The sequence below is a fragment of the Mesoplodon bidens genome (genome assembly GCF_964165515.1).
Source record: "Mesoplodon bidens genome assembly, chromosome: 1".
NCBI classification, from domain to species: domain Eukaryota; kingdom Metazoa; phylum Chordata; class Mammalia; order Artiodactyla; family Ziphiidae; genus Mesoplodon; species Mesoplodon bidens.
In genome coordinates this window covers 111,538,315-111,551,006 of record NC_138176.1, presented here as the reverse complement: position 1 = coordinate 111,551,006, position 12,692 = coordinate 111,538,315, and the positions used below count along the sequence as shown (strand labels likewise).

At 52.2% G+C, this 12,692-nt stretch overlaps 1 protein-coding gene across 1 annotated transcript in view; it reads left to right on the top strand.

The window, feature by feature from the left end:
- The window catches only part of PCNX2 (pecanex 2), a 281,381-nt gene extending 271,413 nt beyond the window's left edge, over positions 1-9,968 (top strand). The window contains exons 32-34 of the mRNA XM_081237716.1: positions 594-781; positions 6,924-7,372; positions 8,852-9,968. Of these exons, the coding sequence (XP_081093842.1) occupies positions 594-781; positions 6,924-7,372; positions 8,852-9,013 (799 nt within the window). The 3' untranslated portion in view covers positions 9,014-9,968. The remainder of the gene's footprint in view (positions 1-593; positions 782-6,923; positions 7,373-8,851) is intronic.
- The last annotated feature ends 2,724 nt before the right edge of the window (positions 9,969-12,692 follow it).

The following is a 12,692-nucleotide window of genomic DNA, read 5'->3' as shown; positions in this document are numbered from 1 at the left end:
GAGGGCTTCCCTGGTGGCGCAGTGGTTGAGAGTCCGCCTGCCGATGCAGGGGACACGGGTTTGTGCCCCGGTCCGGGAGGATCCCACATGCCACGGAGCGGCTAGGCCCGTGAGCCATGGCCGCTGAGCCTGCGTGTCCGGAGCCTGTGCTCCGCAACGGGAGAGGCCACAGCAGTGAGAGGCCCACGTACCGCAAAAAAAAAAAAAGAACGGGGCTTGAAATCCCTCCTCCCACCTGGCCCTCATCTCTCATCCCGTAAGTCTTCTCACCCCGTTGTAACGGTGTCCCTGGTGAGTTGGAGCGAATTCTAAGATGTTCTGTCTGAATCTGGCAGAGCTCCATGTCAGGCCCCAGAGCCGAGGGTCCCTGTGGCTGGTGGGACCTGCTGCTTCTTCATCCGGGCGTGGTGTATTCGGTTATCAGACTCTGAGGTTTGGGGAACGGAAGCCCCTCTCTCCACCTGCGTCACAGGTGTGCTGCTCACCTGGAGAGTCCAGTCTGCCATCCTGATTTGGACACGAACGTGATGGGGCGTTTAGGGCAATCAGAAATGTTTTGGTGAGAACCCTTGAAGCGTTTCTCCCTCTCACAGGGTGCGGAAGGACTGCGATGCCACCGGCCAGCCCGGCGCTGGCAACAGCGAGGATGCGGACGGCGGGGGCGCCCCGCCCGTAGGCGGCAGCAGCGCCCCCAGTGGTGAGAGCCGGGAGAGCAGCTCGGAACAGCCCAGAAAGGATGGGAGCCGCCACCGGTCACCCCCTGAAGGGACAAGGACGACAGGTGGGTGCAGCGGGGGCTTCGTGTTACTGATAAGGCTCCTGTCGTCCCACTGGCCAACACTGTGGGTTGCGTTGTCGTTCTAACCTCTGAGAGCCCCTTTATGCAGGAAAAATCAGCGTTGGGACAAAAGATGCCCCAAATATACACGACCTCTTATAGGTTCTACTCAGAAAACAACTCTCCATGTGTTAGATTCAGCATTTAACCTTTATCCATCTGTTTATCCATCACCTCAGCCAGCCAGCCAGCCAGCCATGTGTCTGTCCATTGGTCCAGCGGTCACTCCCTTCCACCCCACCTCTCACTCATTCAGTGCCTATGGCTCACGTGCCTCTGTGTCGGGCTGTGTTGTAGCTCTTGATCCATGATGGTGCCTTCGTCTTTCTGTGAGTTGAGCCGCCCTCTCCAAGTCTGTGGCGAGGCAGCCAGGCTCCTGCTCTCCGTTGCCCACTGTCTACAGCTCTCCCCTTCCTGCACTTACACCTGACATTTCAGAGCATAAGAAAAGAGGGAAGAAGGGTGCCAGCAGGTGCGGATGGAGGGGGTGGCTTTGTTCAAGTTTGGGCTGAGTTTAAAGTTTAAAAGCAGTTAGGCTCAACCAGATGGATGAAGTTCTAAAACCCCAGTCCACTGGGAGGAGGGGGCTGGCTTAGAAAAGACGACCCCAAGGGCCCACAGAGGATGCGCCTGGGTGGATGTGGGAGAGACAGATGCTTGGCCCTGGTTCCTGCTGGCCCACTGGTGCTCAGCTTTGCCCTTCAAAACCTGTTAGTGGCTTCGCCTTTTGGCCTCAGTGCTTTTACCATCCAGAAGGATTCATTAAGTGCCTTTTTGTGCGTGTTCCCCTGCCAGCTCCGTGCCGAATGAGTAATGAGGAACGGTCCCTGTCTCCTGGAAGCAAGGCTGAGGATTTAACTGAAAAAGTGAGGATTTATATAAAGATGGGCAAGATGGCAGATAGATAGATAGAGAGGCAGACAGATGATAGGTAGAAGACAGATGATAGATGATAGATAGATGGATGTATGGATACATGATAGAGATGAATCAATAGATGATAGCTAGATAATAGAAGATAGATGAGAGACGGAAGGAAGGGAGGGAGGGAGGGAGAGGTAGATAGGTAGGTAGATGGGCAAAGTGATTGCCATTAGCTGCTTAGGGGGAAGAAGGCCCCCTTCCCCGCCCCGTGCCGTCTGCCCCAACCCCAAGCAGAGCAGTCGCCCAGCCAGAGGCCTCCAGTGTTGGGCTCTCAAGCCAGGAGTTTCTCATTGCTTATTTAACAGTTGTTATCGCATGAGAATTTTAAGTTTCAAAATCACATAAAGTGATCTTCCAGATGGGAAAATGCAAGGTAGGTTCCAAATGGAGAAATTCCTGAGCACTTGGCACGTCTAACCAGGTGACTTGTTGGAACCAGAGGGAGGCTGGAGTCTGGGGGTTTCTGGCTGGCGGGGCTGCAGGCTTTTAAAGAGCCGAAGATGGGTGTGCTGGATGGGCTCTGACTCAGTGAGATGCCTCTTCCCTTTCGTAGAAGCGAAGCTGTGCCAGCGCTTGCGTGGCCTGGAAAGGGCCAGCGCTGCTTCCTGTCCTAAAATCCAGACCCCATAGGTTGTGAACGCCCCCCGCCTGCCCCCATTCACCGCCGGAGCCTGAGGCTGGGAGCAGTCACGGGCTTTCGTGGCAGATGTTGGAGCTGCATCTTCCAGAGCCCAAACCAGCTGTGCATTTTCCATCATTGGGCTTCTTTTTTTTTTTTTTTTTTTGCGGTACGCGGGCTTCTCACTGTTGTGGGCTCTCCCGTTGCGGAGCACAGGCTCCGGACGCACAGGCTCAGCGGCCATGGCTCACGGGCCCAGCCGCTCCGCGGCATGTGGGATCCTCCCGGACTGGGGCACGAACCTGTGTCCCCTGCATCGGCAGGTGGACTCTCAACCACTGCGCCATGAGGGAAGCCCCGACAGTATTTTAACTTAGGACTTTCTTCTGTTGAATAATGGCTTCCCATATCCCTCAGAACAAACCTGTATTCCTTTGCTAGGGCAGCTGTAAGAAAGTACCACAAACTCAGTGCCTTCAACAAAAGACTGTCTCACAGTTCTGGAGGCCAGAAGTCCAAAATCAAGGTGTTGGCAGGGTTGCTTCCTTCTGAGGCCGTGATGGCGAATGGGTCCCTGGACTCTCCTGGCTTCTGGTGGTTTGCTGGTGATCTTGGGTGTCCCTTCCTTTGTAGAAGCTTCATCCTGATCTCTGCCTTCATCTTCTCATGGCATTCTTCCTGTGTGCATGTCTGTGTCCAAATTTCCCCTTCTGATGAGGATACCAGTCCCGTTGGATTAGGCCACCCTACTCCGCTACGACCCCCATCTTAACGAATGACACCTGCAACAGCCCTCTTTCCAAATAAGGTCACATCCTGAGGTTCCAGGGTTAGTACTCCAGCATATGAATTGGGGGGCCCAACTGGGCCCCCAGTGATGACCAGTGTGCTGTGCCCTGTGGGAGTCCCCGGGGCCCAGGTGAAGGACCTGACTTCCTGGGCGGGGCATGACAGAGAAGCCTAGCCACGCAGCAATGATTGAGCCGCTCTCAAGGGTGAATGTGAACGAAATTCTAAGAACAGACTCTTGTTTTACTCACAGTGCCCAAGGCTCAGTGCCCGTAACTGGAGTCCCAACTGTTTCCTCCCTCCCTGGGTCCCTGCTTCAGTCCCCAGCCGAGTATCCCCATCCTGGCCCTTGCCAGACTCTCAGAGGACTGGGATCCCAGGTGGGCACAGTGTGCGGGTGCCCAGCACCTCATGCCTGACTCGCGGGCCCTCACGCCCAACGGCCAGGAACTCACTATGCAGCACTAAGTGCGGCCTGACAACCTGCAGACTTCTTGCTGGAAGGGGACTCGGCCCACTGGTGGAGGCTGGTGGTCTGCTTGCTGAGAGCAGTTAGGAATTTTGTAACGAATCTGAATCCCAAATTGGACAGGAAGGCTATCTCTTCTATCCTATTTTTTTAATAGTTTAGTGTTTTATTTTGAAATTTTTTAAAGTACAGAAAAACTTAAAGAATAAGGCAATGAATACCTACATACATTTCATCTAGATTCAATAGTTGACATTTGATACATATAATTTCTCTCTTCTATCCTATTCTAAGGATTTGCACCACCACCTTTCAGATAACAATCAAAGACAAAGGAATAGTGCTGGGATAATGAACAGGGGAGGGAAATTTATATGGAATTTCAACCCAGGTTCTAAGGAGGTTTTCCCTAGAAACACTCCTAATGTGATAATGAAGTAACTGGCAAACTAAGTTAAACTATAGAATAGTAAGTAGCATAGATGTATTTAGCTTGGTTTCGTACTTGTTCCATTTGCAAAATTAACTTTTAAAAAATCAAGATCGACAAAAAAAACCCAAGAAAATCTGAAGCAGTGAAATCGGGGCAGGGGTTACCCCATCTTGCATGGAACACAGACCATTCCCCTCTGACACACAGATGGGTCTTTGTCCCTTTGTTACTGGAATGAGCTAAGTTCCCCCACTAAGTACGGGTGGTCTCTCCAACATCAAAATCGCTGTCTTGCGGATGACTGTGGACTGTTCTGGGGCAGCAACCAGCGTTACAGTATAAATCACAAACAGATGTTTGGCCTTGCCAAGCTCTGAATAAACTAACAAATCACCAGCTCTGTTCTTAATTCTGATTCGTCAGGGTCCCTTTCTCCCTCTTTCTTCTTCTATAAGGGTAACATACTCAGCTCTTCAGCAGGGACCGTTCAGATGGGCCCCATCCCTGGGTGGGAGCCCCATATGCCAGGGAGCTGCCTGCACCCGCCCAGGGAGCCTGATCCCAGTCCCACTCTGTGAGCAGCACTGCGGGGGGAGCACCCCGATTCCTCAGCAGACGGGCAGGAGGGAGCCCGGTGGGGACCCCAGTGCCCTCTGGAAACGGGCGCCCACCGTCACAGTGGGCGCATGGCAGTAAGGTCAACGTGAGGCAGGAGGGCCCTTTCGGCCAGTCCGCCGCTGTGGGAGGGGCAGGGCTCTAGAGGGGACCCGGGGAATGTCCACAGTAACATCTGTGCCCTAAGGAGTTACCTCGCAAAAGATGTGTCACTCTCACGTGTTCCCACAGACAGACATAAATATTTCAGAATCACCAGGTGCCCGGTTAATCACTTGGGCATTTGGGGTGAGGTGACATTCCTTGGGGGGTACCCACCCTGCAGCCCCCTCTATTTTTACCCATTGAATGTAACTGTAGCCACTCCTGGAGACACGTCGGTAGGGCAATTGGTAGCACCGTGACATCACCAGCTGCCCCCTTCAAAATAATATTTTATTTATTTTTATTATTTATTTGTTTTTAAATATTTATTTATTTATTTATTTAGGCTGTGTTGGGTCTTTGTTTCTATGCGAGGGCTTTCTCTAGTTGCAGCGAGCGAGGGCCACTCTTCATCGCGGTGCACGGGCTTCTCACTGTCACGGCCTCTCTTGTTGCGGAGTACAGGCTCCAGACACGCGCAGGCTCAGTAGTTGTGGCTCACGGGCCCAATTGTTCCGCGGCATGTGGGATCTTTCCGGACCAGGGCTCAAACCCGTGTCCCCTGCATTGGGAGGTGGATTCTCAATCCCTGCACCACCAGGGAAGCCCTATTTTTTATTTTTTTAAACTGAAGTACAGTTGATTTACAAATGTGTTAATTTCTGTACAGCAAAGTGATTTGATTAAACATAGATATACATTCTTTTTCATATTCTTTTCCGTTATGGTTTATCATAGGCTACTGAATATAGTTCTCTGTGCTGCCCAGTAGGACCTTGTGGTTAAAATTATATTTTAAAATTAGACCCTGGTGAGTACTGAGGCTTAAGTTAAGGAACTCAGCGTTCCAGCAAGCTCAAGGCTCCTCCACCCACCTAGTCTCTAAAGCCACAGAGGTAAGTCAGGCAAAAGACAGGCACTTTAAGCCTGCCTTCCTCCAGAGATGTGCCAGGACCAAATCCTTGGGCAGTCCAGTCCCTTGTGTCCAAAATGGCCTTGTTTTCCTCTCTCTCTTTTTTTTAGATTTAGGCCAGGGTGGATATATGTATATGTATAACTGAATCACTTTGCTGTACACCTGAAACTAATACAACATTTGTAAATCAACTAGACTCCAATAAAAAATAAAATAAAGGCCTCATCTCAGCAAGTCTCAGCAAGAGCTGGGCCAGGAAGGACCCGAGGGCAGGGACAACTGGCCAAAGGGAGCTGGGAGCCCTGACAGACGTGGGAACCCGGGCCGTGCACGCCCGAGTTGGGCTGGGGAGGGCTTCCTCTCAAAGACCTTGATCTTAAGGGAAAACTTTCCTAGAAAAAAAAGGCCACAGCATGTGGCTCAACCCTTTTTTCCTCTTTCGAAGGCAGCTAAACATGATGCAAACCTACATGCTTTCCCTTCATCACTGCTTATCAGAGGAGCCCGGGAACCCAGTCCTGAAGCAGGGACAAGATGGGATTTGCCTGATGAGGCCACGTTACGGGTTTGCCCAGGACAGGGGCTCCCAGGGACGAGGGACTTCGGTGCAGAACCCAGGACAGGCCTGGGCAAACCGACAGGCCCATCGCCCTGGCCTCTGGCCCACACCAATACCCCCGCCCCATCCTTCAGTTCTCAGGCCTCAGTGGAGCCCCGAGCTGGGCTCCCAGCCCTCCATCCCAGCCCAGAAGGTGGGAGGCCAGCCTGGGTCCCTCGGGCCCTGCAGAGCAGCCTGCCTGCCTCACCACGCAGACACTGACATTGGCAGCTGCCTGCCACGGCAAGGTGGTCTGTTCTTTTTTTTTTAAATCCCCCTTTTTAGAAATCTCTGGTTGACTAGATAAGTGACTTTTTGAATGCCCTTGCTTTTTCCCTTCTTTCTCTTTAATTCCCACACTTATGTGTTGTTGTTTTTTTTAAATTAATTTATGGTTGGTTTACGATGTCGTGTTAATTTCAGGTGCACGGCAAAGCGATTCCGTTATCCATATACATATATCCGTTCTTTTTCAGATTCTTTTCCCACATGGGTTATTACAGGCTATTGAGTAGAGTTCCCTGTGCTCTACAGTAGGTCCTTGTCGTTTACCTGTTTTGCTCTGCTTTCCTTTAAAGGCAGGAGAAAAGGCAGGACTCGGTCCGTCCAGGCCCCCAGGGCCTTAAGCCAAACGCCACCCATCCTGCGCTCGTCCGGCCCCATCGTGGACAGCCACCCGGCCTTCCTGAAGACGTCCACATCGGTCCACGAGCTGGCCCGGCGGCTGTCAGGCAGCCGGCTGTCCCCGTGCACCTCGGCAGCGTCCCTGCACTCCCAGCCCCCGCCCGTCCCCGCTGCCGGCCACCTGAGCGTCCGCGAGCGGGCTGAGGCCCTCATCAGGTCCAGCCTGGGCTCGTCCACCAGCTCCACCCTCAGCTTCCTCTTTGGCAAGAGGAGCTTCTCGAGCGTCCTGGTCATTTCCGGGCTGTCTGCCGCCGAGGGGGGCAACACCAGCGACACCCAGTCCTCCAGCAGTGTCAACATCACCCTGGGCCCCTCGGCCAGGACCACCAGCCAGCCCGCACGGGTAAGGGGCTCGGGGGGTGGGGGGCACTCCTGGCCGATGATCCCGGTCCCCCGGGCCTGCAGGCTCCCATCACCTCCCCTGTAGGGTTCCCAGAGTAATAAACAGGCAACGAGACGGGAGCTGTACTGGCCACGCTCGGAAGCGGACAGGATGCATCACACGTGTCCCGTAATGATAACGCCCAGGCAGGCGATGGAGGGAGCCGGTGTCAGAGTCCCCTTCGCCCTCAACCCAGGCTGTCGGGGGCGGGGGGCATGTTCTCCACGGGTGCAGACAGAACCTTCTCTTTCCACATTCCTCTGGCTGAGGGAGAGGAAAGGACGCACATCAGCACTGCAGGCAGTTCACCATCAGTTCCGAGCCACCAGATTTTACGGTGGTTCCCGAGATGGCCTTCTACTTTTACGCAGTTAAGTGTTAGTTTTGAGGACTTTGCCCGAATACACGGTCCCTTATCGAGAATCCCAAGCTGGCTGGCGTTGGATGAATAACTGGGCTTCACAAGTTAAGTACGTAAGTAAACACCCAGCCGCTCTCTTCTGTACTGTGGCGGGGAGGGAGAAATCGCAGACGTTAAGGCAAAAGCCGGCATCAGGCTGGAGACTTCCACGCTCCGTTTGAACGTTCACACGCCGTAGAGCCACAGGCTGCTGGCCTCCTGTTTCCTGGCGTGGGTGTTTGGAGGGGGATGCTGGGGGCTCTGCCCTTACCCTCTTCCCAAAGGGAGAAGCCCTACAGGCCGGCGCCTCCCCCCGCCCACAGGAGAAGCCATACAGTGGCACCTCCAGCCACCTTGAAACCGGGCCGGCATGCACCACCTTAAGAGCCACGGCGTTGCAGCAACGGTGTGCTGGCCTTCAGGGCAGGGTTATGAGCATCCTGGAGCCCCCGGTTACTTTAGGAGTTTACGTTAGATAGCTAAACATAAACAAACTTCCCTTTTTTCATTTCCTCAGTAACGGTGCACAAAGTATCGCAGCTCTCTGCCACCCCCAATGTGTGTTTAAGACAGTCTGTGGATGCAGCTCTGGAATTCTGGCAAATTCTCTCTCCCACAGGGATGGCTGGGTCCTTGGGACCATGTGCAGCCACAATAAAAAGGCCTCGGTATTACTCTTTGGCATCAAACCTGCAGGACTGAGCAGCTGTGCAGGACTAAATGTATATGAAGTGACATTGACCCAAACTCAGGAAACCCAGGCTCACAAGTGACCTCTTGCCCAAGGTCATGTTTTTCCAGGTTACCCGAGAAGAGGTCCTTGTGTGCAGAGGCACCTCCCTCTGCCCGTGGCTCGGGCTGCATGCTCTGTCCTCAAAGACCCCCCCTCTTTGGTCCTCTGTAACTAGACCTGACTTTAGACTCTGACCCCAGCTTCCTGCCACACTGCCGGCTGGTACCTACAGCCGTGGGGTGGTCATCAGGGGAAGCAATCACCTTTGCTGAGCCATCACTTGTTGCTTCTGTTTTCTCTTTGGAAGCACTTTTCCGAGCCGTGCGAACCCACGGAGGCCACCGAGCAGGGGCTGCTTCAAAACTGCCACGTGGCCGAGAACCTGCGGGTGACGTGCAGAAGAGCAAGCCAGGAGGACATGGGCCTAGACGACACGGCCTCCCAGCAGAGCGCTTCCGACGAGCAGTAGCTGAGCTCGGGCCGGAGGAGCCATGCCGTCGGGGAGGGATGCAAGCCCGCCCAGCTTCTCCCCTGCGCTCCCCCAAACTAAACAGCGCAAAGAATGAGAGCCGGGAGATCCATCCTGTGGAAGATGAGTGCTGTGTACAAAACAGAATAACTTGATCTCAGGTTCTTGAAAAATATCTCACGTGATAAACACAAACCTTGACACCAGGCCTCCCTCCTGCTTTGGCACTCGCGGCCCCAGAGAGGCGGGACGCGGGAAGCACCCCTCCCAGAACTGGAAAATTCAAATAAAAGCCATGTTAACATCTTAAGACAACACAAGTAGAGCACATAAATAACTCCTTCCGGTCCTGATGAAAATAAGACAGCTGCATGCTAAACGACTGGCATTTTGTATGTCACTGTTACTGTGAAAATGAGGTGGACAGCAGTGCGTATCACACCATCAGCGTGCTGATGTTCAGTCTACATATAAACATCTCACTTATTTATAATATTTATGCAGATGTTAAGTATAAACCAGTGACAGCTTTACTGCAAAAAAATGTGATAGTGCATGCAGTCACGTCCAAAGCATCCTGTGAAAGGAGCCAACCATCCCCAGCAACGTTGAGTGCAGAAGTCTAGTTGAGGCAGGTCACAGAGGGCCACCTAGGAATGATGCTAACTGCAGTCACAGCAACGTCCTGCAAGAAGCCAGGCCCCGTCTCGCCCAGCGCTGTGTGCTTCCCAGGAATGCACGCCTGTTTCCAAGCCAAGCAATCCTTACCGTGTCGCAGGACATTTGCACATACCTTTGTTTTTGGAATTAAAATGTTTACAGTTATTGCTGTGTCCAGTTGTTTGAGTTCTGCTGAAACTTGTCACTTCTAAAAAAAAAAAAAAACAAAACAAAAAATATCATATCCTTCACTGTAAGAATGACATTTAGGCAACTTCTTTTTAAAAAAAAACCATTTTTTATTGAAGTATAGTTGATTTACAGTGTTGTGTTAGTTTCAGGTGTACAGCAAAGTGATTCAGTTATATATATATTCTTTTTCAGATTCTTTTTTTTTATTGAAGTATAGTTGATTTATAATGCTGTAGGCAAATTCTGAGACAGCTTTTCTCATCTTAAGATTCCCATCAGGTAGAGCAGAAACCTGGCTTCTTCCTGTCGTGAGGGAGGAAGAAAGGGTCGCAGAACAGAGTCCGTGGAAAATATCATCCCTGACCTGGTGAACCATCACTTTTGGAAAGACCTAAATAGTTAGGGATACTCAATTTGGAAACAGTCACACAAATTTCTTAAAGGTACCTGGGGTTTGGAAGTGTAGGCAGAGGGGAGGGTATTGCAGAGAATTCCTTACCCCTTGGAAGTAGATGGTAATATTCTTTTTTTTTTAATAAAATAAGAATTAGAAATTAATAACAGTAGGTAGACTCTGTATAATCGGAGACACAGTGCATGATTCTCAAATCAGCAATGCCTGGAGGTGCACTCCTGCTTATTTCTGATGGATTTGCAGATGTCTGTCTAAAGAGAAGCTGATATAACCTCACCGCAGTCCTCTAAGTCGGCTCAAGCAAACCTGGCTGGCAGTTCCCGAAATTCTTTTGGGCAACATTGCAGCCAAGCCCTCAGGACTGAAGGGCAGCCTTGAGCTGTGAGCGCGGCCTCCCCATAGAGGGTGGCCACTTGAATTAGGTAAGACAATGACCCACGCCCAGCAGCATTCAGACTGGGCACTCCTCGGGCCTCCACAAGTAAGAAACACAGAGTCACCGCTTCCCCAGCAAGTGAGAGCTGCTCAAAGAATTGGGAGAGCAGTCTGCAGGGACAGCGCAATGCAGGTGAGAAGGGAGACACGATGCGGGTGCTCCTGCCACCAGAGATTCGAGAGTTGCTTTTCCGACTGCTTATCCTGCTTCTCTGGCAGCCTTTTGGGACGCGGCGGGAGAAGGAAAGGTGTAGTTTACCCACATCGGGGCCAGACTCCTCAGATAGGGATGCCACCCTCTGCGTTGTCTACGGCAGTAAAGCCACCTGAGTGTACACTCTGAGCGTGTGCACACGTAGACCCACGGGTGAGATCATGGCTGGATCCCCTCCAGGATTCTTAATGGGCTGTCAACAACGCGGTCACGTGATTTTTTTCCAGTGTTGCAAACAACTTTTATATTTACAACTCATGAGCTTGTTAATCTGATCTTCAGCGAGTCAACTGTTTATCAGAGCGTATTCCTTGCAAAATATTGTATTATTAGCCCCCGTTTAGAGGAGATTTTCCGAAGGTGACATTTCTTGCTGGAGTTATTCACCTGTTCTGCCAGAACAGAGCTAAAGAGTTATTTATTTTCTACATTTGGACACTGAACAAAACTGCTTCTCCTCTAAAGATAATATAAAGACTGTAGAGCTTGGTTTCATATAAATCACGTGGCTAATCTGGCATTGATTTTAATTTCTGCCCTGTGTGTTAAAGCCATCTGCCTGGCAAGTCATTTTCTAAAACCGCTTGGTGCACTGACCTCTCCTGGCCCATGAAACGGGCATCGCAAGGCCTGTTCCCCAAGCCCTCCTCTCAAGCCTGCTCCACTTTCCTATTGTTTTGTCCCAAGTCACAAGCACCTGCCATCAGCTGCCCCCAGCGCCCCTACTCCCACGCGGTCTTCCCAGACACAGCATTCATTCTACGAACACGGAGACAGACGGAGAAGGAGGGGGCGAGGCCCATCCCACTTTCCTGGGCTACCATTGCTCCCCGCCCCGCACCTGACGCACTTACGGCTTGACGGTGCCCTCTTCCTCTCAGCCACCACAGTCAGAGAGGTGACAGTCCGTGACTTTAAGGGACCATCTCCCTGACACCTGCCAATTCAGAGAAGAAAAGAAACCATTTGGGGGACTTCCCTGGCGGTCCAGTGGTTAGGGCCCCAGGTTCGATCCCTGGTCAGGGAACTAAGATCCCACATGCCCCTCGGCTTGGCCAAAAAAACCCCATTTTTAAAAATACTGGGTGTGTCCTGCCCCTAGGTTCTTCAGAACCTTTTTTTTTTTTTTAGATTCCATATGTATGTGTTAGCATACGGTATTTGTCTTTCTCTTTCTGACTTGCTTCCTGCACTGTCCACTGCCCCAGGGCCCAGCTCACGGGGCACCTCGCTCCACAGATGCCCAGACCGGTCAGAGGTCACATTCAAGGGCACACCCGGCATTAGCACCAGCTGGGTTTGTAGCTAAGGCTAAAAACATCCTGGTAATTCATAGGTCTTCACCAAAACTGACCTAAAGACACTGAACTGGTTATCGTCATTGTGTACCATCAGCCCCTGGGAGGGCAGCTGTTACCCTCTGTGAGCTCTGGGGCTTCAGTGGTCTGTCCCACGGGGCCCTGCCCGGGCTGCACCTTCTCTCTCTGCACCATCTTCCCCGCAGCCTGGGCCCCGGCCCCGGGCGCTCCCCAGGGGATCACGAGGACGCCTGAGGGTGGTTTCCTTCAGGCTGTGGCAATGCCTTCCTTTGACAGCACTCACTTCCCTCTTTTCTGGGAGGGAAACAGGGCCCAGGAAGGTTTGCGAACGTGTCTAAATGAACGGGGCCAAAGTGCAGCTCTGATCTGAAGCCCTGCTGGGTACCCAGCGCTACCAACATTTCTACTGACGGCTCGTCCCTCCCACGCAAGGACCCACATGCG